The sequence below is a fragment of the Carcharhinus amblyrhynchos genome, chromosome 9 (genome assembly GCF_965287045.1).
Source record: "Carcharhinus amblyrhynchos chromosome 9, sCarAmb.v2.hapA, whole genome shotgun sequence".
Lineage (NCBI taxonomy): Eukaryota > Metazoa > Chordata > Chondrichthyes > Carcharhiniformes > Carcharhinidae > Carcharhinus > Carcharhinus amblyrhynchos.
The window spans coordinates 39,551,481-39,579,422 of NC_137332.1; the positions used below are offsets into that span (position 1 = coordinate 39,551,481).

Below are 27,942 nucleotides of genomic sequence, written 5' to 3' on the forward strand. Positions count from 1 at the left end.
TTATATCTAAGTCACAGTAAACGGCAGAAAGGCAGCTTACATGGTTATTGTCTCTTGAGACACTAAAGGGTTATTTCATTTGCTTGTTCACGAGGAAGTTCTTAACAACACAATTTGTGTTCATATTTGTCTTTAGTGCAGGAAAAAAAACAAAGACATGTCCCTGAAATATAATCAGACAAACATTGATCACAAAATTAGGGCAAATTGGAAGGAATGATTAAAAGTTTGGTTGAAGAATTGAATTTCAAAAAGGTTTTTAAAAGAGCAAAGGAAGGTAGATATGCAGAGAGGTTTGTGAGCACAGAGAGTAGTGGGGACCAGAAATGCACTGCCAAGTGAGATGGTTGAGGCAGACATGTTCGGGACATTTAAGATTTATCTGAATAGACACTTGAACAGACAGAGAATAGAGGGATACAGGTGGTTGGTCTTGATAGGATAATGTGATCGGCGCAGATTTGGAAGGCCAGAGGGCTTGTTCCTGTGCTGTACTGTTCTTTGTTCTTTGGAATGGCAGAGTTTAGGGTCTAGACAATTGTAGACACAGTCACCAATGGTGAGAGAACAGAATTGGGTATGTTTTGTACTTGTCCATCCAATTTGTCATACTTTCTGATCTTTGTTTCCTGGTGACTATCATCATCCTCCAACCCTGTCATAAACTTTGTATCTTTGCCACTAATCCTATCCTCCTGTGCAAGGTTAAACCAGATGATTTAGAACCTTGATTTCTGATTTAACTAATTTGTAGGCCCGCATGCTGTTCTCTGGGATTGGTACGATCTGCGCCAGGTATGGCAAGGTCAGAGAATTGGCCCAATATCTTTTACGAGCTGCCAATGATGTTGTAAATGTGATGTCAGCTGCAGTGGTTTCTCAGTATTGAGAAACACATGTATATTTAAACATGAACTGTTTATTGTTAATCTTTGACTATACACAGATCCCATATATTGTCATGCATAGAGCTGCATTTCCATGGAGCCAGCATCCAATGCATTCTCACTGAGTCTATTGCCATGTGACGCTATATTACACTATCAGCGATGCTATTTGCCAGTCTCATTCTCTGCAAAGCATGTTTAGATTAGAATGCATGCAGGCACAAAATAGAACAGCTCATCTAAATAAGCAGCTCAATCACCCCTACTTGCAAACTTACCTTGGTTCCATCAGTTCCCCCATAACCTCAAATTTCAAACCTCATTCTCATGTTTAAATAGTGTTATGGCCTTGCCCCTCTTTATTTCTGTTATGTTTTCTAGCCTTGCATGGGCAGTACAATAGCACAGTGGTTAGCACTGCTGCTTCACAGCTCCAAGGACCTGGATTTCATTCTGGGCTTGGGTCACTGTCTGTGTGGAGCTTGCACATTCTCCTCGTGTCTGTGTGGGTTTTGTCCGGGTGTTCCAGTTTCCTTCCACAGTCCAAAGGTGTGCGGATTAGGTTGATTGGCCATGCTAAAACTTGCCCTCAGTGTTCTGAGGTATGTAGGTTAGAGGGATTAGTGCATAAATATATAGGATATGGAGGTAGGGCCTGAGTGGGATTGTGGTCAGTGCAGACTCGTTGGGCCGAATGGCCTCTTTCTGTACTGTAGGGTTTCTATGATTTTCTATGATTCTAACCTTACTGCATTAATTTCTCCTCTGACTCAGAGCTCTTGCACATGCTTCTCCCTTTTCTCTACAATTGGCAGCCACCCCAACCCCATACTCTGGGATTCTATCACTAAACCCTTTTATTGCTTCAACTTTCTTTATTTGTGTTCCTCCCAAAACAAACTTGTCAGACCAAACATTTGCTTGTGTTTCCTCAAATTTTCTTCTTTACTCAACATATATTCTATTTTATGCCATTTTAGTGTAGTGCCTTATCTGTTCTTTTACATTAAAATGCTATGTTTTCACACAAATGCAAAGCTGCAGCATCTCATGTTGAAGTTGAATTGTAGTTTTTTGATCAATTATAATTAATTTGGAATGTCTAGTTGCATGATTTCATTTAATTTCTTTGTTTTAATTATTATTATTTGGCAGGCAACGACTCCCTTCAAAAAATGTCTATTACTACCGCTGTCCAGATCATCGAAAAAACTACGTTATGTCATTTGCCTTTTGCTTTGATCGGGATAATGAAATATACCAGTTTGCTTACTGCTATCCTTACACCTATACTCGCCTGCAACATTATCTAGATAACCTGGAGAGAAGGAATATGGATTACTTCAGAAGAGACTTGCTTGGTCTAAGTGTGGTAAGCAAATTACAAATGTGTAAACTGTCTTCCACAATAACATCAGAAGTCAGAGCTTGGGGCACTTTAATGCTGTTTATAGATTAATGCTTCACCCGTAGTTTCAGCCTCAAGTGCTCCTTGTAATATAAATATGTATCTCAAGAAATAATAGTTAGAAATTTTAATATGTTATTTTCTTTCATTTGTGTTTTCACCAATATTCTTAATTCAACGTTATAATTTAATACATTTAAAATATCCAATTGAAAATGTTTATGTTCTCCATATTTTTATATTTCTTCACAATATGAACGTGACATTGTTGATGACAATCAAAAAGAATGCTCTCCTAAGTAGATACAAATAAATATCTATGTATTATGCTAAAAAACATGTTTTGTAACACACTTATGTATACTTTAACTGAAAACAATAGGGGAGAATGAAAACGAGAAAAAAACATTTCCAGTGCAAATATACATAGCACCATTGAAACAAATAATTGAACTGAATTATTAAATTGAATTGATGTATTTTTTCACATGTACTGCGATACAGTGAAAAGTATTGTTACTTGTGAGCTATACAGACAAAACATACCATTCATAGAGTGCACAGGGGAGAAGGAAAGCATAGGATGTAGAATATAGTGTTGCAGTTGCCAATAGGGTGAAGAGAAAGATCAGCTTAATATGTGATAGGACCATTCAAAAGTCTGATGGCAATAAGGAAGAAACTGTTCTTGAGCCAGTACGTGTTTTCAGACTTTTGTATCTTTCCTGACTGAAGAATGTGGAAGAGAATATGTGCATGGGTCCTTGATTATGCTGGCTGCTTTCCTGAAGCAATGGGAAGTGTAGATTTGATTTGATTCATTATTGGCACATGTATTAGTATACAGTGAAAAGTATTGTTTCTTGTGCACGAGATAAACAAAGCATACCGCACATAGAGAAGTAAAGGAGAGACTGCAGAATCTAGAGTTACATTCATAGCTAGGATGTAGAGAAAGATCAACTTAATGTAAGGTAGATCCATTCAGAAGTCTGATGGCAATAAGGAAGAAGGTGTTCTTGAATCAGTTGTTATGTGTGCTCAGACTTTTGTAACTTTTTCCTCACAGAAGAAAGTGGAAGAGAATGTCCAGGGTGCATGGGGTCCTTAATTGTGCTGGCTACTTTTATGAGGCAGCGGGAAGAGTAGACAGTGTCAATGGGCAGGAAACTGGTTTGATTGATGGACTGGACTTCGTTCACTGCCTTTGTAGTTTCTTGCGGTCTTGGACAGAGCAGGAGCCATACCAAGCTGTGGTACAACCAAAAAGAATGCTTTCTATGGTGCAGCTGTAGAAATTGGTGAGAGCTGTAGCCAATTTTCCTTAGTTTCCTGAGAAAGTAGAGGTGTTGGTGGGCTTTCTTAACTATAGTGTCAACATGAAGGGACCAGGACAGGTTGTTGGTGATCTGGGCACCTAAAAACTTGAAGCTCTCGACCATTTCTGTTTTGTCCCTTTGATGTAGGCAGGGGCGTGTTCTCCATTATGCTTCCTGAAGTCGATGACTAGCTCCTTCATTTCGTTGATATTGAGGGAGTGATTATTGTTGTTGCACCAATTCATCAGATTCTCTTTCTCTTTCCGAGATTCCATCTCCTCATTGTTTGAGATCCAACCTACTACAGTGGTGTTGTCAGCAATCTTGAAAATCGAGTTGGAAGGCAATCATAGGTGTATAAGGAGGATACTAAGAGGCTGAGAACACAGCCTTGTGGGGAATCGGTGTTGAGGATGATCGTGGAGGAGGTGTTGTTGCCTATCCTTACTGATTCAGTTGTAGAGGGAGGAGCCAAGTGCAGGCCACAGAGCTTGGAGATGAGTTTAGTAGGAATAATGGTGTTGAAGGCTGAGCTGTAGATGATAAATAGGAGTCTGACGTAGGTGTCTTTGTTATCTAGGTGTTCAAGGGTTGAGTGCCAGGGAGATGGTGTGTGCTATGGACCTATTGCGGTGGTAGGCAAATTGTAGTGGATCCAGGCAATCTAGGAAGTGGGAATTGATTTGTGCCATGACTAATCTTTCGAAGCACTTCATAATGATGATGTCAGAATCACCGGGCAATAGTCATTAAAGCACGCTGCCTGGCTTTTGTTTGGTACTGGGATGATGGTTGTCTTCATGAAGCAGATAGGGACCTCAGATTGTTGTAAAGGGAGGTTGAAGATGTCTGTGAATATTCCTGCCAGTTTGTCTGTGCTGGATCTGAGTGCTTGTCCGGGCACTCCATCTGGGCTAGTCGTTTTCCATAGGTTGACCTTTGAGAAGGTTGCTCTGACATCTGCAATGGTGACCTTAGCTACAGTTTCGTCCAAGGCTTCCATGGTGGAGGGCGTGCTCTCGCTGACCTCTTGCTGACTAGGACTCTAGCTTGGTCTGGTACTGTCCTTTAGCATCTTTGATAGATCTCCTTAGATCATATCTGGCTTTTGTGTATGGGTCAGGGCCACTTGACTTGAACGCTTCAGACCTGAACTTCAGCAAGTAGTGAATATCCCTGTTCATCCATGGTTTCTATTTGGGAAATATGTGGATTTGCTTCTTTGGCACATAGTCTTCTATACACTTACTAATGAAATCAATGGATGGAGACTGGTTTGCTTGATGGACGGGGCTCCATTCACAACTCTGTAGATTCTTGTGGTCTTGGTCAGAGCTGGAGCCATACCAAGCTGTGATACATCTGAAAGGGATGCTTTCTATGGTGCATCTGTGAAAGTTGTTGCCATTGGTGGTAGACATGCCAAATTTCCTTAGCCTTCTGAGAAAGTAGAGGTGTGGGAATGGGAAAATAAAATACAAATATCAGCATCCTTTGCTGTCACATTGGTTTGTTCTTGGCATCCTTCCATCTGTGAAGGATGATGGACATGCAACAAATAATCCATTTGGGGTAATGAATTGGCATGGTAGAACGTTGGCTGGCTAACAGGAACAAGAGGGGAAATGGTCTTTTTTAGGTTGGCAAGATGTAATGAGTGTGTGCCACAGGAATCAGTGCTGGGTGCTCAGCTGTTTACAATTTATTTAAATGACTTTGATGAAGGCATTGAAGGGGTAGTTGTCAAATTTGCTGATGACACAAAGATAGGTAGGAAAATAAGTTGCAAGAGGATATAAGGAGACTACAAAAAGAAATAGGTAGTTTAATTTATTTTAATTTAACTTTGGTTCAGTTTATCCAGCAGGGAGGATAAAGGAGCAATGGCAGTGAAAATGGCAACATGGTGAGACCAGCAGGAGAATAAAGGAACAGTAATGGTGACAGCAGGAACAAAGAGAGACCAGCTGGGTGGTGCTGTAGGTTCAGAGCCAATCAATTGTATTTGAAAAAATCTTTTTTCTGCCATCAGAGCAAATTAGCAGCTGGAGACGCCAGCAAGAATGCCAGGAGCTAAATAGAAAAGGAGAAATCAAGGAGTGACACCATAGGGACTTCACAATCAATAGTGAGTACAGGGAAAGAGAAAGGAGCTGAGGTGAATTAAAGAAAGGTCAGACTGCTTAAGGGAGCCAGGGAGAAGTGAAGGTTCAGGTAATGAAGAGGGTAACCTGTGGGTGAGATGTGGTGACCTGATGCTGTTCTCTTTCACACCTGAATTTATGTCTTTAGTGATTTGGGTCCAGATAGTCAGTGCTTTCAACAGTGGCAGCATCAAGAGTTTAATGGCTAAGAGAGTAAACCCAACAAAATCTGGAGCGGAGTCTTATCATTTAGTTGATGTTTCCTCAACTTCCAGTCACTCCAACCACCTACTTGGCCTCAGACTTATAGACTTTTGCCTGTAGTTTGGATGCCTTTTGAGAGGGGGCATAGATGATAGGATAAGCAAGTCTGCTTTTTCTAAGACCATGCCTAGGCTATATTACACTAATTATTTGTTAATTTTTTCATGTGCACGTTAGAACATAAGTTAGGGCTGATTTATATCTAAGTCGCTGGGCTAGAAAAGTGAATATATAAATGGAGGGCAGAGAAGATAAATAAGCTTGAGAAATGGTGCTGGAAAGTAGGGTGGGCAGTGTACTTTAGATTCCTGGAACATTGAGGCAGGTTCTGACGTAAGTGGGAAGTAAACTGGCTGGATGGGTTGCTCCTCAGCAAAGCCAGAACAAATGACCTTTTGACACCCAAAGCATGGTAAAGAACATTGATGTGTTGCAGGTGCAAATAGTTACACAAGAATATGATATTGTGGTGAAAATGGAGACCAGCTCAGAAAATGGCAGGACTAGTAAATTTTCCTGGATACAATATTTCCAGGAAAGATATGGATGAAAAGAAAGGGGGAGAGTGGCAGTATTGATTGAGGGGAATATTACAGAGCTAATGAAAGAATATCCAGGAGATTTCTGGGTCAGAATCTATTTAGTTGGAGTTAAGAAACAACAAATATACAGTTGCATTACTGTGTGTATTTTATAGTCATCAACTATTGGGGAAGACATAAAGAGGCAAATTAACAGGGAAATTGCAGAGAGGTGCAAGAATGCCAGAGGAATGATAGTGAACAACTTTAATTATCCTAATATAAACTAGGTTAGCAAAGGATAAAGAGGGGAAATGATTTTTGAAGTGTGTTCAGGCATAGTTTCTTGATCCATATGTTTCTGGCCCAATGAAGGAGGAGGAATTGCTGGACCTGGTTCCAGGCAATCAGGTAAGTCAAGTAAATCAAGTTTCAGTAGGGAACATTTAGTTCACAGTGAGCCTTGTGTCATGATGTTTAGGCTAACTATGGAAAATGACAAGGAGAGAACTAGAGTAGAGGGCCAATTTTAGTGGGATGAGAATGAATTGGACATGAGTAAATTGGAACCAAAGATAAGCAGGCAAAAGTGTAACCGAACAATAGGCTGCTTTTCAAAAAGAGTCGGCTCAGGTATAGTTGAGGTACATTTCCATGAGGGGAAAAGCAGTAATCCCTGTGGCACTCCACTATATTTTGTCAAGTTGGGAATGATCCATTTTTCCTGACTCTGTTTTCTATTAATTAACGAATCCTTTATTCTTTGTAATGTATTATCTGTAACACCATATGCTGTGCTCTTATCATTTGCAATAACCTTCTATTTGGAACCTTACAATTCAAAGATGTGTAGGTTAGGTGGGTTAACCATGCTAAATTTTTCTCTGATGTCCAAAGAAGATGTGCAGGCTAGCAGGGGCTGGGGGTGGGGGGAACTGGGTAGGATGCTCTTTTGCTGCAGAGTTGATGGACCAAATGACCCCTTTTCTGCACTGTAGAGATCATAGAATGCTGTCTGGGAATCCATCTCAATCCAGTGATTTCCCTTTATCCACTCATTATATACTTACTATATCCTCAAGGAACTCCAATAGGTTTGTCAAACATTATTTCCCTTTCATAGAAGTATGTTGACTTTACCGAAAATATTTGTTCAAAGTCCCTACCCTTTCCTTGTTTCACATTGTTAATTCCCAAGTCTCATCTGCTCAATGTTAACTTCAGCTTTTTTTACCCCTTATATATTTGTAGAAGCTTTTAATGTCTGTTTTTAAATCTCCTGCTAACTTAATCTCAAAATCTATTTTCTCCTTCTTTATTTCTTTAGTCATTCTTTGTTAGTTTCTAAGATTTTTCCCAAACTTCTGGCCTACAAGTAATTTTTGTCAACCTTTTTTTTCCAATTTAATACCATCCTTAATTTCTTTAGGTAGGCATGGTTGGTTCATCTTTCTTATCGAGTCTTTCTTATTCTGTAGAATATATCTTTTTCACAAATTATAAATTTTTTTTTAGAAACCTGCCATTGTTTATCTACTGAAACAGAAACATCTTTGTATATATGTACACAAATCATTGAAGGTGGCAGAGCAAGATGAGAAGGTGGTTAAAGAAGCATATGAGATCCTGGGCTTTTTATAAAGAGAGACATTGGCTAGAATTTTACCGGCACACCAGCCCTGATTCCAGGGGTGCACGAGGCTCAGAGAACGGCATTCTCCATTGGTCTCAGGCAGGATCGTGTGAAACTCGGGTGGACGTGCCGGTAAAATTCCACCCATAGAGTACAAAAGCAAAAAATCTATGATGAACTTTTATAAAACACTAGTTCAACTTCAGCCAGAGGATTGTGACCCATTTTGGGCACAACACTTCAGGAAGGATGTGAAGATTTTGGAGAGGATGCAGAAAAGCCTTACAAGACAGGAATGAGGGACTTAAGTTTCTTGGATAAATTGAAGAAACTAGTGAGAGAAAACAAGGTTGAAAGGAGCAAGTCTGACTGGAGTGTTTTCCCCTATTGCTACTTATGCTCCTAGGTGGCCTTGGAGAGGGAATATACACCTGAAGCCTTCCACAACTAGTGGGCAGTGTAGGAGCTGAGTGCTTCATCTGTTCTGGAAGCATTATTTTAACTTAATTTGGCAAGTTTCCTTTAAAATTATCTTTTCATTACAATGACCTTTTAAGGGGCTATTAATTTGTTTATTAGTTAATTTGTCTATTTCCTTATTTAAAAAGAAGATATCAAATAGATTACTGGGATACAGGGTATTGATGAGGGAAGAGGCAGAGATATGTACTTCAGCATTCTGTAAATTAATTTAGTATTAAGCAAAAGATTGGGTCTGGTTTTCTAGTTTGCCATCTGGCTTTGGAGTGTTTTAACAAGGTAGTATAGGATAGTTGCCAAAAAATGAAGATTGGAAACGAAGATTCTTTTTCAGAGAGAAGATGGTAACCTGAGTTACATTATAGAAGAATGACTGAAAGTAAGTCAGTATTAATTGTTAGGATTACCTATCAAAGTTCTCTGAATCTGAACTTTATGATCAGTTCAAAAATTAAAGAGATATGTAGACAGGGGTTTTTTGTTTATTAATTTAAAAAATTTATTTATTAGTGTCACAAATAAGCTTACATTAACATTGCAATGAAGTTACTGTGAAGATCTCCTAGTCACCACACTCCGGCACCTGTTTGGGTACACTGAGGGAGAATTTAGCATGGCCAACCCACTTCATCAGAATATCTTTTGGACTGTGAGAGGAAACCCATGCAGACACAGGAAGAACATGCAGACTCCGCACAGGCAGTCATCCAAGCCAGGAATCGAATCTGGGTGCCTGGTGCTTTGAGGCAGCAGTGCTAACCACTATGCCACTGTGCCACCTTGCCAAAGAGAAAACAAGGTGTTGCCTTGATACTGTTGCTTCCTAACAAAGATAAAATCAGAAGCAAAGTATTTTGTGAACTAGAAGCCTGTCTGTTGGATACTGATGAGATTTGGCACTTCTATTAAGCTTTATAGATGAGATATACAAGAAAGGTGATCTGTTAGATGCCTTCAAGGCATTGTCAGACTTTGATATGGGAATATATCATGGACTTTAGTAGACTATGTAAAGGATTGCAAAAGTTCAATTTGGAAATTCCTTGTTCAATGCTTGCATTCGAATTGTTGGATTGAGCTAAGGTGCTGCACATGGATAGGTACTGAGTTTAAACTGCAATTAGATTCTCAGAAAAAGACGTCCTTTTGGACATTTAGAAAAAGTCCCGGGGAAGCAGCAATTTCCAATAGCCTTGATAGCATAAATTGAACATTCTGCTATTTCACAGAGAATGAAGCTTCAGTGATTGTGGACTTTTGAGATTGTGCAGATAGAAAGGTGCAAGCATCAGTACAACAGAATAATTAAAGACAAAACAAATTCAAATGAAAGCATTTTAGCAGATCTGGCCGACAACAGGATTAGAATAGAAACTGAATTCCTGGAATGCCTAGGGAATTGTTTACAGGTGTTTAAGATGTGATTCAAAATATGATTTTGTGATAAACTGCCCAAAGTGGAACAACATGATTTTCGAAGCAACTTATGACGCAGAAGCTGTGGAACTTAAACAAACGTGTTTATGAATTGAATGATGCATTGATATGTTATTTCTTGGTTTGGTCTGTTTTGCTAAACGAAGGCAAATTCAATTGAAAGCATATCATAGAATCATAGAATTCCTACAGTGCAGAGGAGGCCATTCAGCCTATTGCGTCTGCATCGACTTTCTTACCAAGCATCCAATCCAGGTCCTATCCCCGTAACCCACATATTTACCCTATTAATCCTTCTAATCTATGCATTTTGGGACACTGAGGGTCAATTTAGCATGGCCAATATACCTAACCTGCACATTTTTGGACTGTGGGAGGAAACTGGAGCACCTGGAAGAAACCCATGCAGACACAGGGAGAACGTCCAAACTTCCCGTGGACCATCACCTAAGGCTGGAATTGAACCAGGGTCTCTAGTGCTGTGAGGCAGCAGTGCTATTCACAGTGCCACTAAGCCACCCAGTATGGTGGCACAGTTAAATCCAGTAATGTTCTTCCAGTACCACAAAGGAAGACTCCTGGGCATCTATATGATGAATGTGATGTTCTATGCGAAGTTCTGCAGAATGTGAGTGGTTTGTTATAAATAAGATCAAAGGGAAATTTAAGATTTGAAGTCACATTTTGTGCATTTTTAAATATATAAGTGTGTTTTTAAACAATATAGGTTTAGGCATTAAGTAGATTAGATGAGAATAACCTTGAAACAATGATCATATCAAGATAATGTTACTCGTATCCTGGTAAATTGCGTTAGGTCATCACAAAAAGATGATTTTGCATCCAGAAAGAAACAGTAGTTAGGAAGCTTGGCTGGACAATTAAATTAAATATGCACACAGTGTAAGTTTTTTTGGGAGAGATTAATCTCCAAATCTGCACGTCTGCACACGCTCAATATTAATTTGTTATTTTGAGACTTTTAGACAATATGAGATAATCTAGTAATGCCAGGAAATATTTACTAGGCAGCAAAGTAATATTTAAAACAAGCCAGACAGTGACTTTGTTGACTCAAGGCAGTTCTCACTTTCCAATTCACCCTGGGTGCAAAGCGACATAAGGTCTTCTTTCATATTTTCTCGGTCAGTTCTGTAATACTTCTATTCCCAGCTGTAAAACAGTCTCTTGTTTTCAGTTTCAAGTTCAGTGCACCTGGCAGCTCAAAGCTATGTTTTTTAAAAACTTTTTCCACTCGTATATGTTTTGACTATTGTTACAGTGCCCCCTTGAAGGGGCTGATCGTTTGAGCATTGGATAATTTGTTTTATTTGGAACAAAGGGTATAAAGAGGCATTTTTGTTACACCGTCCCTTTAAGGGACTGACAACATATTCATTGACTTATTTATTCACTGTTTGCTCAAAGGAGTATAAAGAAGACGGCCCTGATCTTTGGTGACTCAGTCCGGTTGGGTGGGGGGAGGGAAGGCAGATCAGAGGATCCCCTGGTTAGTCTGCACCTGGGCTTAGCCCAGGGAGCCATGAACAGGTCCAAACAGTGGACAGTTGAGGGAGTCATTTGGCCTGAGTGTCTTGCTTCCGTGAATATGCCTGTGCCTGGACATCCCTGGAGAGGGGGCACACAGTGTCTACTGGTACACTTGAGGTTTCCCATTATTAGATTGGTTCTGCAAGTGCTGGAGTGCATTGTCAACCCGGGTAAAGTTATTTTAATTTGATAAGTTTCCTTTGAAGTTTTGATTTGTTGCAAAGCCTCTTAGGGGTTGTTAATTAGTTGAAGTGTTTATTATTATATCAAAGAGTATAAATAGAGATTGTTCTGATCTTTGACCACACGGTACAGAGGAGGATGGGCAAATCACAGGGGCCTCACATTGGACTGCTACTAGTCCTAGCCAAGGCGACCAGGTCCAAGCAGGGGACAGCTGAAGGAGTTGGTCAGTCCATTTACCTGTCTCTCTTCTGTGGTTATGTCTGTGCCCAAGCAATGTCCACCAGCATACTTGAGGCGTTCTATGGCCAGTGGACATTGGGGACCTGAAGTGCATAATCACCCCCAGAAATGTAATTTTAATTTTGAAATGCTTTAGATATCTGAATTGCTATAATGTTAAATTAACATACCGTTAAATTACAATAATGTAAGAGCATGCCAGGAGATAGCAGAGACGCTTTAATTGTGACCATCTTCAAGAAAGAAGATAGGACCGATCCTGGAAATCACAGAGGGATTTCCTTACTCTCCACCACAAGAGAGGTCATCGCAAAAATCCTCCGGAGCTACCTCCTCCCAGTCGCTGAAGAGCTCCTCCCTGAGTCCCAGCATGGCTTCCACCTATCAAAAGATTCAATGGACATGATCTTCAGCACATGACAAATCCAAGAAGAGTATCGGGAGCAGCATTAACTTCTGTACATGGCCTCCTTTGATCTCGCAAAGACCTTCGACTCTGTCAACTATGAGGGATTATGGACCATCCTCATCAAATTCAGCTGCTCGTAGAAAATTGTCACTATTCTCTGCCTGCTCCATGATGACATGCAAGTCATGATCCTCACCAGTGGAACCACAGGCCCAATACGTATGCAGACTGGGGTCAAACAAGGCTGTGTCATTGCTTTTCTCCATCTCCCACACAGCAACACTCCACCAATCACCTTGAAGCTCCCCACTTGAGTGGAACTAACCTACTGGACAAGCAGGAAACTGTTCAACCTCTGACATCTCCATGTCAGAATCAGGACTACCTCAATTTCTGATATCAAGCTGCAGTATGTCGAAGACTGTGTGTGCGCATATTCAGAGGCCGAGCAAAAACCATTGTTGATGCCCTCACTGAGGCTTATGAGAGAATGGGCCTCAGACTAAACATCTGAAAAACAAAGGTTCTGTACCAGCCCATTCCTGTCACACAAAACTGCCCCTGACCACCAGGATTCATGGTGAGCCTCTGGACAATGTGATTCATTTTCCATATCTCGGGAGATCAATGATGAAATCCAGCATTGACTCCAATGCACTAGTACAGACTTCGGATGCCTGAGGAGCAGTTTTCAAAGATTAAGACTTCAAATCCAGCACCAAGCTCAAAATCTACAGAGCAGCTGTGGTCCCCACTCTCTTGTATGCATCAGAAACATGGACAGTGTACAGCAGACATCTCAGATCGCTGGAGAGATACCACCAACATTACCTCTGCAAAATCCTGCAAATCCACTGGCAGGATTGACATACTAAAGTGAGCATCCTCTCCCAGCCCAGTATAAGAACATAAGAAATAGGAGCAGGAGTAGGCCATCTAGCCCTTCGAGCCTGCCCCGCCATTCAATAAGATCATGGCTGATCTGTCGTGGCTCAGTTCCACATTCCCGCCCTCTCCCCATAACCCTTAATCCCCTCTCTTATCAAAAACCCATCAACCCGCGTCTTAAAAATATTTAGCGAGGCAGCCTCCACCACCTCAACGGGCAGAGAATTCCAGAGATTCACCACCCTTTGAGTGAAGAAGTTCCTCCTCAACTCCGTTCTAAACCGCCCCCCCTTTATCTTGAGGCTGTGCCCCCTCGTCCTACTGTCCTTTCTGAGCGGGAAGAGTCTCTCCACCTCTATCCTATCCACCCCATTCATCATCTTATACGTCTGAATGAGATCTCCCCTCATTCTTCTAAACTCTAACGAGTACAAGCCTAGTTTATTCAGCCTCTCCTCATAGCTCAACCCCCTCAACTCCGGCATCAGCCTAGTAAACCTCCTCTGCACGCCCTCCAAGGCCAAAATATCCTTGCGTAAGTGCAGCGACCAAAACTGCACACAGTACTCCAGCTGCGGCCTCACCAATGCCCTATACAGCTGCAGCAAGACCTCCCTACTTTTATATTCAATCCCCCTTGCTATGAAGGCCAGCATCCCATTTGCCTTCCTGACCACCTGCTGCACCTGCAGGCTGGGTTTTTGCGACTCATGCACAAGGATCAAGGCACTGGTCATGCTTGATGCGCTGGGTGAGTCACACTGTATGCCCGAGACAAGACTCCTGAACCAAGTGCTCTACTCCAAGCTTTGCAGTGGTAATGATCACGAGGAGGGCAGAGGAAACACCACAAAGACAATCTTAAAGCTTGCTAAATAAATACAACATCCCAATCGACACATGGGTATTGTTTAGTTGGAACACACAAATTGGAGAAGAAGCACCTGTGAAGGCGCCAGTCACCTCGATCATCTCCTGGTGGAACACACAGAGACCAAGCATTAATAGTGGAAAGATACTGAGAGAGCGTTCCACCACAGATCTCATCAAACACCAAACCTCTGGCAGAGTCTGCGGTCCCAGGATTGGACTATTCAGCCACCGCAGAACCCACCTCCCCAGAGTGGAAGTAAGTCACCTCCGACCCTGAAGGACTGCCAAAGAAGAAGAATGTTAATGTACCCTTTTAAAAGCAGTTAATAATTTCATTGGTTTTTCAAAAGAAGTTAGAAATAGAGATTTTGGGACATGGAGGTGGTGGTGAGGATGGAGGCAGATATATGTGCCACTGAATTCTGTCTGTAAATAAATCTAATGTCAAGTAAAGGATTTCTGTTTCGTTTCTCACTTTACCAGCTGGCTTTAGAATGATTTAACTGTACTTGATGGTGTAACCTACAAGGCTATAGACTGGAAAAGTGTGATTAGTTGGATGACTCCTTGTAGGTCGGTCCGGTCTTAATGGATTAAGTGACCTTCTTCCCTGTGGTAAATTTCTGAATTCTTTATATGTCCTCCCTTACACAAACAGTCATACTTCATTGCTTTGATATCACCATGAAGATATTGGCTAGAACTCTCCAATGTGGCACACCCCGCCATCACTGCTTGTGAGAATGGAGAATTTGAAGGACAATTTGGTGCTCAGCCAAATCTCCATTTACTGCAGCGGGACCAGAGAATCCCAGCCATGGGCAAGGTTGGAGAATTCTGGCCATTTTTCCAACCTGTCATATGGCATAAATACCCGGCACAGAAATTGCCACATGAGAGAAGCTGAAGTGACAAAGATTGTATTGTGTGAATTCAAATCAAACAATTATTATAACGTTGTGGAGATATTTTCTGCTGGTATTAGCCAAAGGGAAAAATGACAACGCTGGTGGAAACTCTTGTGAGACCGGTTAAATGAGAATCTCAGTGGCAAGATCTAGTTCTGTGATGTTCCCTGCTCTTCGCCGGTGACATAACAAGGTTCCTGCCCAGAAAGGGTGGAAGACTCATTCAAATCAATTTTCATAAATTTACATCTACTTACAGGAATTCCCCACCATATGTTTCCCACATTAAGAATTCCCCCCCTCGCTGGCATGTTGTCACATTGGTGAGATTTGCAATTGTTTCTGCAAATCATGAAACAGTTGAGAGTAACCTGTCAGAGGAGGATAAGTACTTACAGCTCCCAGGAGGAGGGTGTAATGCCCAGGCACTGCCAACATGGTGGCGTCAACCTGGATGCCAGTTTTCTCGCCTCAACCAGTACTCATGCAAAATTTCGCCCATTCAGTGTGAAACACCATACGATTTTAGGTCTTTGCTTCCTGGTTCTCCCACATTAACAAGGTGCTACCAATTTGCTTGACGAGAAATGGTGATAAATTGCAGGTCATTTTCTCCCACCTCCAGTGTTGCTTGCAGCAAATGACCTCTGGGTACTTCATTTTATGAGGCCCTTATTACTGACTGTTTCTCTTTCACTTCTGCATGGCAGTCTGATCCAGCTGACTACGACCCTATTTCAGATTTATGTTGAGAGGATGACAATGGATGAGATGGATGTAGAAGCCTTTTTCATTTATTTTAGAAAGTAGCTAAACAAATGAAATGGCCACAGACCATGTGGATATTGTTGATTCCAACGAAGTTGGTAGGTAGGGCTAAGTGAGGTGTTTGCGTCACTATCAGAGGCAGTATCTAGAGATTATGATGAAGCATAAAAAGCCATCTTCAGTCCCTATAAACTAGTGTCAGAAGCCTACAGACAATGGTTTTGATATCTAAGGAAAGAACCTGGTCAAACGTATGTAGAATTTGAAAGGATCAAACAAAGTAACCTTGACAGGTGGATAACGGCCTTGAAATTAGACCAGATATATGATGCTCTTAGGGAAATGATTATTTTGAGAGTTTAAAAATGCACTTCCCAAAGTAGTGAGAACTCAGGTAGAAGAGCAAAGGGTTAAAACTATGAGGCTCAGAGCAGAAATGGCAGATGATTACGAGGTAGTGCCTAAATCAAAGTTTAGTTTTTGACATCAGTTTTAGCCTGTGAGAGATAGAAACTGAGGAAAAGCAAAATCCTAGGTGGTAAAGACAAAGGAGACCTCGTGGGAAATAGTAAAGATAATGTATCTCAGGTTAAGAGGGAAACCCATAATGTGTTAATGGTTACAACTCAGAGTGAAGAACTAAATCCATGATTCTGACTTTGACTTTCCTCAAATTAAATTGGAAACTGAGGAAGTTAACAGAGATTGGAATAATTATTGATATACATTCTGAAGGAATATCAAAATGATCTGAAGTACTAAATTAGTAATGCACGATGTAGCTGTAGGAAATGCTGTTCCAATTAAGCAACAACCTTATGGGCTTAATCCTCTGAAATATGCACAGGTTCAAGGAGATGTTGAAAGCATAATTTAAGTGAGTTGCAGCAAATGGAGCTCACCCATAGTGATGGTATCAAAACCCGGTGTACCCAGTGATTGTGTGGACTGTAGAAAAATCAATACAGTTATGAAGCCAGATTCGTATCCTATTCCTCAATTGGAAGACTGCATTGAGAAGGTGGGCACATGACTTTTATTTCCAAATTTGTCTTACTCAAAGAATACTAGCAGATACCTTTATTCAAAAGAGCAATGGAAATTTTGGCTTTGGTAACACAAAATGAGCTGTACCAGTTTAAAGTCATATCATTGGGAATAACCAGTAATATAATTTTTGGACTACCCAATTGTGCAGTGTAAATAGAGCATCTGGTGATTTTTAGTCAGACATGGAAGGAACATTTGGAGCACCGAACAGAATTGTTTGATTGACTTCAGGAGGTGGGATTAGTGGTAAACTTGGCTAAGAGTGAGTTTGCAAAAGCCCAAGTTATGTTCCTCGGCCATACAATTGGACATGGACAGATGGCGCCATGGGATGTGAAAATAAAGGTTATAGTAATCTAATGCGAAATCCAGCTTGCTCATTCCTGTATTTTGATATTCTGTGTTACATTGCCAGAAAATTGAGCTGGAATTCCAGGGGAGTGTGTGGAGACTTATGAAATTGAACTATGAACTATGATATATTTGCTCTGATCGTTGTTACAGTAAATGGGCATTCTCTGGGATTGAGAATTGAAAAAATTGTCCCCAAAATTTTAAGAATGTTTATTGAAACCTAACCATAGCATTTATTAAAGTTTTAATTTGATGTTCGACTTTAAAAACAACCATAACCAATCCCTTAATATTCTCTACCGTTACCATTGCTACTTTTGTATATGACATTGTACTGAAATAGGTGACAAACTCACTTTGAAATTACCAGCTCAATTATTATTACTCTCAGTGAATGATACTCATTTCAAAATTTGGATAAAGGTAAAAAGAAAACCTCTTTATTTTCATCTTTAACAAATAAATATATGGGCATGTTTCCCCTTGTGCCTATCAGTTCAAACACAGTTAATTTTGTACCAGATAATCAGGTGTTCCTACTAATGACATCAGAGTAGAATTAAATGTGCAGCACTACAAATTCAAAATGGGTAGCTGTAAAATATGCTAAATTGGATCAATTCCGTAATCCTGGTTGAAGTTGCTCCAGAATTGCTGTGTTCTCAGGGGATTTCATATTATGGTCTGACCAGTTGACCTTGCCGGATGCAGCAAGGTCAGCTAATGAAACTACTTAGAATTTGCTTTGATGTCTTTCACAAATGCAAAGAGCTCTGACTGGCAGTAGGCAGGATATCTGGGAAGCTGTGTTCTTAAATAACTGTCTTTTCCAGGAAGCTGAATCTTCTGTTGACTATAAATCTTTCAGGTTGGCAATGGAAAATAGGCTGGAACATGACTAGGAATTCCATTTTAATGGACAGATTTGGGATGTTCTGCTCGAATAAGTGCAAAGGACATTTTGCACATTTGGGGAGTGCTCCTCTGCCACAATATGCAGCATGGTGTGGAGATGCCGGTGTTGGACTGGGGTAAACACAGTAAGAAGTCTGACAACACCAGGTTTAAGTCCAGCCGATTTATTTGATGGTAAACTCACAAGCTTTCGAGGTTCCTTTCTCCGTCTGAGGCCAGAACTCTCCATTCACCTGACGAAGAGGGGAACCTTGAAAGCTTGTGAGTTTACTATCAAATAAATCGGTTGGACTTAAACCTGGTGTTGTCAGACTTCTTACAATATGCAGCAAACAGGAGACGCCAGAGTAACTTTTTTTGTTATTTCCCATCTTCATATGTCATGGAAACAGATGAAAATATTCTTCTCTGCAGAAGACTGTCAAAGTAAAGCTGGTCATAGGTGCAAACTCTACTTGCTATGACAATAGCATGCATGCTATATGTATCTAGCATGAAACAGCATCAGTAAAGAAGTATGAAAAACACTGATATAACCTTTCAGGTCTTTCATGCCTCTATTTGTATTGTGCATGCCTGTTGTGCATTTTTGAAACATTTCTGATGCTTTTATGCCAAATATAACTTGAAAAACAAACTTGACAGCAAGTTCATTGTGCATTCGAACAAGGTGTGGTGAAGGCACGAAAATGGAATGATGTTGTTAACAGTTGTCTTTCCATGACCATTCTTATCATGCATACAATGAGCAAATCTTCCCCAACAGTTGGAGAACTGGCTAGAGCCCTACTGTTCTGTGGGCAGGCCCAATACACCAGGTTAACTGGCAAGCATCAGCCTCCCAAGGGATCATGCGGGTGCAAATCCTGCTTCCGAGACCTGCCAGCAAATCAGAGGTTGACAGTTTTCTACTGCTGTTAGAAGCACCTGGAGAAGTGGTTGCTTCTGGTACTGCATCTCCCCAGATGATCACTACTGGATCCCTGGAGACAAAAATGGGATCCGCAGGGAAAGGGTCACTGGAGAGGATGAACAGGAGAGTCAGATGTAAGAATAGGAGAGTGCCTTTCAGATTGCCTCCCCTTCCTAGTGCCAGGTCCTTCATTTGGGCACTGAGTGTCTTTCATGAGGGACCTCCACTATGAGGTGCAGGTCAATCCAACAGGATTTGATGCAGCATGGGAGACACATCTAAATCCAGTTACAGCCCTGAGCCACAACTAAATTCCAGTAGAATCAGGGATAAATGGTGCCAAGTGTCTCATTAATCAGCCCAACTGGCAACCTGCCACCCAGGGACAAGATTTTCCCCACATCAAGACCTTCTCACCCCAAGTTAATTGGCGAAAAATTTCCTGAAGCTGGGAATTGGACGCAGGTACCCACCAATTCTCCTGGCCCCCTTGCCATCATGCCCCCTCCAGCAGATTGCACCAAATTTTGCACAATGAATGGTAATCGGCCCTGCCAAACAAAGCAAAACACTTGTGGGTGCAGTGGGATTAAGCTTCTTGCAGTTAGACCACTGCTTTCCTCATGCTGGACATGTTTCCTTCACTTTTTGTGTGGAGTCCCCTCCACTATTTACATCCAGTATTCTGTCCTTGATATTTATGCTGGCTCTTCTGTAAATAGTTCTTGCTTTTCTCCATTGTCTGATACTTGGAAGGCCTGAAATGCTTCTCTGCATTGTGCAAAGCCTTGTCAGTCAATACTTTTCAGCTGATGATTAATCAATTCAGAGCTTCTGCACATGTCAATAGCTTTCTTGAAGGTAATTTTCTCTTCTCTGAGCAGATGTGCTGTCACAGCAGGATCAGTTGTTCCTAGAACAGTCCTATCTCTGATGAGACCATCCATCAGTTATATTCATATGTAAACCTACAAGCTTCAGCTAGATGTCTCAGTGAAGTCACGTACTTGATCAATATCACACCCCAGCCCAGCCCTCTTCTGCAGCTCTGGTGTTGAACACATAGCATTCATAAATAACGTTAGTAGAGGGTTCGAAGTAGATCTTCAAGGTCTCCAATGTTTCACAAGATGGATATTTCTACTCCTCAATGATGTCTAGAGTGCTTGTGGCACTCTTGTAGCATTCTTTCCTCAGCAGTGATAACAGCTACTCTTCTTTGTTCAGGTTTCTTGTTTAATTCTGTGAAATTTTCATAATTCTGCCACTGAGACTGGAAGAATTTCAGTTGGTACTGGAATATTGAAAACTATACTGACTTAGCCAGCAGTGAATATCATACAAAGGTGCAAACTGAAGTATCAGTTATTCTCTGGTGTTTCATTCAACGGCTAGCTCTCTTCCAGCTATCAAAGTCACTCAATTTCAACTGCACATTCTTGACACCATGTTACATGTGGTGAATAAAACGGCTTCTACTTGAAATGCTTTACTCACAAAGAAATGATGTCAGATCACATGATTCAGGCCACATGACTATGGCAGTCTACAGTACCCAGTATGTAACAGTGCACAAAGGCCTTCCTCCAAGGATCACACATACTGGCATCATGATGATATATTTTTCTTTGTCTTTTTATAGATCTTCTTAGGATGATGTACCTGGCTCTAAAATCAATCCTGCTGTGAAGCATCAATTGCATATTCCTGATCACAAAATATGTGTCCTTTGGTGCAGTTTACATATTCAGGTCAGGTTGCAGCACCTGGTGATTTATGCAGCTCTTCAAGGGAAGAGGAGGTAGCAACAAAGGCTGAAGACCCACCTAGCTTGAGAAACCTCTTAAGAATTTTACATGTTTCAATGAGATCACCTCTCATTCTTCGGAATTCCAGGGAATACAGGGCCAGTCTATTCAAGTTCTTCCTAGAAGGTATTCCTTTCACCCTAGGAACCAGTTTACTGAGCATTTGCTGCATTCCTTGTAAGGCTAATATATCGTTAGGCAAGGAGATCAAAACTATATATATACTCCAGGTGTCTCTCACCAAAATCCTAAACAATTACAGCAATATTTCTTCACTCTTACATACCGATCCTTTTGAATTAAATGTTAACACACAATTTGTTTTCCTAATTGCTTATTGTACCTACATATTAACTTTCTGTGATTTATCTACGAGGCTATCCAAACTTTACTGAATGCCAACATTTCCCAATTTCTCACCATTTAAAAAATGTTCTGTTTTTCTTTCTTCTTTCCAAGTGGATAACTTCACAATTCCCCATATTATCATAGAATCACTACATCCACACAGTGCAGAAGGAGGCCATTCTGCCCATTGAATCTGTACTGGCTCTCTGACAGAAGATTTCACCCAAGCCTTTTTCCCCACCCTGTCTCCATAACTTCACACATTTACCATGGCTAATCCATCTCAACTACACGTCTTGGGACACTAAGGGGAAATTTATCATGGCCAATCCATCTAACCTGCACATCAGAGCACCTGGGGAAAAAAAACCATGCAGATATGGGGAGAATGTGCAAACTCCACACAATCAGCCGAGGCTGCAACTGAGTCTGGGGTACTGCCGCTGTGAGGCAGAAATGCTAACCACTGTGCCACTGATGTTCCATCTGCCATATCCTTTTAACCTGTCTATTTCCCTGTGCAGCCTCATTGCTACACCCCTCGCAGCTTATTTTCCTATTTGACTTTAAATTGGCAGAAAACCTGGATATATTACATTCTGATCCCTCAGCTAAGTCACTGCTACAATTGTAAATAGCTGAGACCTAAGCACTGATCCTTCTAGTAGTACACTAGATACAGCCTCTCAACCTGAAAATTATCAGTTCATTCCTACTTTCTGTTTTCTGTCCATTAGCCTTCAATCCATGCTGATAAGTTAGCTCCAATCCATTGATCTCGAATTTTATGTAATCACCTCTTGTGTAGCACCTTATTGAATTATTTCCGAATATCTAAATACACAACATCCGTGGGTTCTCCCTATTTATCCTATTAGATACAAACTTAAAAAACTCAAACAAATTTGTCAAATATGATTTCCCTTCCACAAAATATGTTGGCTGTGCTTAATCATATTACGATTCTCTAAGGGCCTCATTATCGCATCCCCAAGAACTATTTCTTAACAGTTTTTCTGCTATTGATGCCAGGCTAGCTACCTTAGAGTGCCCTGATATCTTTCTCCATTCTTTTTTGGAAAATAGGGATACTTTTGTCACCATCCAATCTATGCGGACTGTTCTAGGATCTAGGGAATTCTGGAAGATCATAACCAATGTGTCCACTATCTCTTTTACTTCTTTTAAAACTCCAGGATGTAGAACATAAGGTCTAGGGGATTTGTTGAATTTTAATTTACATTAATTTCTCTAGTACTTTTTGTTTACTAATAACTTCTCTGTATTCCTCTTTACCACTAGGCCTTTGATTCCCCACAATTTCTGAATTGTTTTGTGTCGCCTACAATAGATTCAAAGTATTTGTTTAATGTCTCTGTCATCTTAATATTTTGATTGTACTTTTTCCTTCTCTACCTATAAAGACCTTGGTTACTTTTGCTAATTTCCTTATATTTGTATGGCTATAGAAACATTATTTATCTTGCTAGTTTACTCATATTCTACTTCCTTTTTATAAATTTCTTGGTCATTTTTGCTGAATTCTGGAATCTTCCCATTCTCAGCCTTACTATCCTTTGTAGCAACATTATGAACCTTTTCCTTTTTATTGAACGCAACCTTTAACTTCTGTTGTTAGCCGTGGTTGGATCTCTCTTACATGGAGTTTTTATTCTTTAAAGGAATATATATTTGTGTATGTGATGAATTATTTAAAAGTTTATCATTATTTTCAAATCTATATTTGCCAGCTCACTCCACAATACCACATTGTTTGTTTTATTCAGATTTGACTTAATCATTCTCAAATTTTAATGTAAGTTTATATCGTATTATGATCACTGTTCTCTTGAGACTCTTTTACTCCAGGATAATTAATTAATCATTTTTTGTTGCATAGTACTTGTTCTGAAATAGAATGTTCCCGAGTTGGTTCTTGAAAACTATTAATCCAGATCTACAAAAGTATCTTGTTCCATGAACTCACCTTCCACGCGATCACCGCAAATTTGGTTTGATCAGTCACACTAAGATAAAAATCCCTTAATGATTACGATATTATTTTTGTTCCATGCATGTTGAATTTCCTGATTTATACTCTGCTCGATGATACAACTGGTGTTAAGGGACATATAAACTACTCCTACCAGTATTTTCTGTCCCTTCTTATTTCTTAGCTTCACACAAACCAATTCTACGTCTTGATTTTCCAAATCTTTGTCTCAACTGAGACCCAAGAAAGATAGTTTCTGCTTCAGAAACTACACATTCTTACTTTGAAGGCTGCCAAATGAAGGAAAGCTTTCTATACAGTCATTTGGGAATGTTTAGAATGCCTAAGATGTATGTTGGAGAATCTGGAGAACTGCATCAGTAAGGTTCAGAGCACATATGCTGTTCCCCCCAATAATTCTGTGTGGCTGCAGTTATTGAGACTGAGACTCCAATATGCAGAAGGATTTTTTACATTCTAGATTGGGCAAATTAGGAGATCAGGTCAAGAAAACCTTGAAGAAGGCCTTCACAATCCTTAGTAGTGGCTTTAGTATATCTTTGCTCAGATCCCTAATCATCCAGAAAAAGTGGCAACGTTTTGGACAAAGAAGGAATACACAGAAGGCTGGTAACTCCCAGGATGATGAAGCACCCACCCAACTGAACCAGTCCCTTAAAGTATCTCAAAAAATAGCAAATGGTGGGCTGAGCTATCAGCTAACATAACCCTGAAGTTCTAGCAGCACTTGCAGAGCTATCTAATGACCCAAAGCAAATAAGTTCACAGCTGTAATATTTTCATGGTACTTAAATAAAAGAGGATAAAGCATCTGCCATAACATTGATACCAAGAGGAAGCATCAGGGAAATAAATGACAACATTTGCATAGAACACAATTTACAAAATGAATAAACAAAAACAATTATTTCAATGTAGTCCTGAAATTTCTTCAGTCATAAATGTGCCTACAATTAAATACGTGACTCTTAGAATGAGGATAAATGGGCGGTGAACATTTCAAATGCACGCATAGGGGGCTTTTTTCCCTCCAAAGAAATTCCACTTTCTCCTTGAAACAAAAGATTGTCATTGGAATTCAGAAAGTAATTCCCATGCTGAGAAATTTATCTGTTGGGAAAAAGGATTGGGGAAATAATCTTGCAATGCAAAACAGTGTCAAGTACCAGCAGGAAATAATACAGATGTAGCACAGTGGTTGCACAGTGGTTAGCACTGTTGCTTCACAGCTCCATGGACCTGGGTTTGATTCCTGGCTCAGGTCACTGTCTGTGTGGAGTTTGCATGCTCTCCTTGTGTCTGCGTGGGTTTCCTCCGGGTACTCTGGTTTTCTCCCACAGTCCAAAGATGTGCGGGTTAGGTTGATTGGCCATGTAAAGAAATTGCCCCTTAGTGTCCTGGGATGCATAGGTTAGAGGGATTAGTGGGGATGTGGGGGTAGGGCCTGTGTGGGATTGTGTTCGGTGCAGACTCGATGGGCCAAAGGGCCTCTTTCTGCACTGTAGTGTTCTATGATTCTATGATTCTATAGATGTGTAGATCCTAAAGGCTAAAGATATTCAGCACTTAAGGTACAAGAGCAAACGCACTTAAACAGAAATAAGAAAGGCCAAAGTGGGATATTAGAGCATCACTCATTTTGCATTCATAAGTAATAAATTTAGTAGATGAATTGGAAATGTAAGCATGGGACAGATTTGCATGAGAGTGAATGAAATTTGGACTAGGGATTTTAAATTAAGAGCTACAGCTTATTGTGAAGCCTTCAAAGGCTTGAAACATTTTGTACCATCTGAATCAAGTGCTCGAACCTACTTGGTTTGTTTGTTCCTGAAATTCAAGATTATAATGCAACAATTATATTTCTGAAATGCTGTAAAATTTCTTCTAAAGATATTGATTAGAAAAATTCTGAGTGTCAAAGCCACAATTGAAATAAAGGTATTGTATTGTCTTACTACTGGCATGGCATATATGTTGGATTTAATATTTATCCAGCTGTTTAAAGATAACTGGATAATGCAACAGTAATAAAGTCTCCTTCCAGGTTGTGCAATTTACATTCAAACAAATTAACATAATTTTGTTTTAATAATAAAGAGACTCAGGAGATAATTCTATGGACAGTGTTAACTTTTCTATAAAAATTGCATCTAACAATCATTAAGTACTACTTATTCTTACGCCATTGTGTTTTTCATTTTATCACTATGATCAATATTGTTTCATTTTGTGAATTACTTGAAGAATGCAGTAATTGTTAAAGCAGTTGATGGATTTTTAAATGCTAACGCATTCGCAAACATTTTTGGCTTGTTGAAGGACATCTTGCTGACATTAAGCCTTCTGTATGGAGCAATACCCCCTATACCTGTATGCACTAATAAGTATGGTGCATTTACTTGAAACACAATATTACTGGTAGAATGAGCATGGGTGACACTGAGTAGGACAAGCTGCTCAAAGAGGGAGGAGGAGGAGAAAAGAAGAGATCTCAGCAGCTATTCATATCTGTTCAGGGATGATCATGGAATAATTCTCACCTGAATCTCAGTTGGAAATGATGTATGAGATTTCAATGCTTTTCAGATCATCAGAAGACGTGAGGACATCAAAATCAAAATTTGCTGCCTGTTGTAGTGACAACTGCACCATCAGAGAAGGTCAAGGATCACATTGCCTGTAGCTGTGAAGGTTACCATGGTGATGAATTTTACATATCTGGCTTCTCCCAGACTAGAGGTGAAGATACTTGTAACATCTTGCACTTCTCATCTAATGTGCATGAGAGGTTACTGAGGCTCTCTATTCAAAGAGAGTCAACGATATTTCATTATGCCCTGTCAGAGACAAGCAGGTGGAACAAATATGATGTTTTGCTTGAGTTGAATTGAGAAGGAGGAACACAATGATAGTAATCTCAGGATTGCTGCCTGTGCCACGAGAAAGTGAGAGCAGGAAAGGAATGAGGTGGAGGATAAATGCGTGGCTGAGGGATTGGAGCAGGGGGCAGGGATTCAGGTTCCTGGATCATTGGGACCTCTTTAGGGGCAGGTGTGACCTGTACAAAAAGGACGGGTGGCACTTGAATCCCAGGGGGACCAATATCCTGGTGGGAAGGTTTGCTAAGGCTACTGGGGAGACTTCAAACTAGAGTGGTTGGGGGGAGGGAATCAAAATGAAGTGATTGTGGGAGAGGAGGTTAGCTGACAAATAGAGATTGTTGACAATGTAAGAGGGAGGATAGGCAGGTGATGGAGAAGGGGAGTGCTCAGGCCAAAGATTTGAGATGTGTCTGTTTAAATGCTGGGAGTGTTGTGAACAAAGTGGATGAGCTCAGAGCGTGGATCGCTGCTTGGAAATGTGATGTGGTGGCCATTACAGAGACTTGGGTGACTCAGGGACAGGACTGGATACTTCAAGTGTGGGTTTCAGATGTTTCAGGAGGGACAGGGAGGGAGGCAAAAGAGGTGGGGGAGTAGCACTATTGATCGGGATAGTGTCACGGCTGTAGAGAAGGTGGACGCTGTGGAGGGATTGTCTACGGAGTCTCTGTGGGTGGAAGTTCAGAACAGGAAGGGGTCAATAACTTTACTGGGTGTTTTCTATCAGCCGCCCAATAGTAACAGGGATGTTGAGGAACAGCTGGGAAACAGATCCTGGAGAGATGTAATAATAACAGAGTTGTCGTGATGGGAGACTTTAATTCCCCAAATATCGATTGGAATCTCCCTAGGGTAAGGGGTTTGGATGGGGAGGTGTTTGTTAGGTGTGTTCAGGAGGGTTTTCTGACACAGTATGTGGATAAGCCTACAAGAGGAGAGGCTGTATTTGATTTGGTATTGGGTAATGAACCTGGACAGGTGTCAGACCTCTCAGTAGGAGAGCGTTTTGGGGATGGTGATCATAATTCTATATCCTTTACACTAGCATTGGAGAGAGATAGGATCAGGCAAGCTAGGAAAGTGTTTATCTGGAGTAAGGGAATTAGGAAGCCTCAGGCCGCAAATTAGAGGCATAAATTGGAAGGAGAACATAAGAACATAAGAAGTAGGAGCAGGATTAGGCCATCTAGCCTTCGAGCCTGCCCCGCCATTCAATAAGATCATGGCTGATTTGAAGTGGCTCAGTTCCACTTTCCCGCTTTCTCCCCATAACCCTTAATTCCCTTGCCTACCAAAAACCTATCTACCCGTGACTTAAATATATTTGGCGAGGTAGCCTCCACCACTTCAACGGGCAGAGAATTCCAGAGATTTACCACCCTTTGAGTGAAGAAGTTCCCCCTCAACTCCGTTCTAAACTGTCCCCCCCCCCCCTTATCTTGAGGCTGTGCCCTCTAGTCCTGCTGTCCTTTCTGAGCGGGAAGAATCTCTCTACCTCTACCCTATCCATCCCCTTCATTATCTTCTACGTCTCTATAAGATCCCCCCTCATCCTTCTAAACTCCAACGAGTACAGACCCACTCTATTTAGTCTCTCTTCATAGTCCAGCCCCCTCATCTCCGGTGTCAGCCTAGTGAACCTCCTCTGCACTCTCTCCAAGGCCAAAATATCCTTGCGCAAGTACAGTGACCAAAACTGCAGACAGTACTCCAGCTGCGGCCTCACCAGTGCCCTGTAC

At 40.8% G+C, this 27,942-nt stretch overlaps 1 protein-coding gene across 4 annotated transcripts in view; it reads left to right on the forward strand.

Annotated features, from left to right (window-relative positions):
- Positions 1-27,942, forward strand: part of agbl4 (AGBL carboxypeptidase 4) — a 791,814-nt gene that overhangs the window by 272,492 nt on the left and 491,380 nt on the right. For all 4 annotated transcript variants that reach the window (XM_080195501.1, XM_080195499.1, XM_080195498.1 and 1 more), the window contains one exon: positions 2,043-2,259. In XM_080195501.1, coding sequence (XP_080051627.1) covers positions 2,043-2,259 — 217 coding nt within the window. The remainder of the gene's footprint in view (positions 1-2,042; positions 2,260-27,942) is intronic.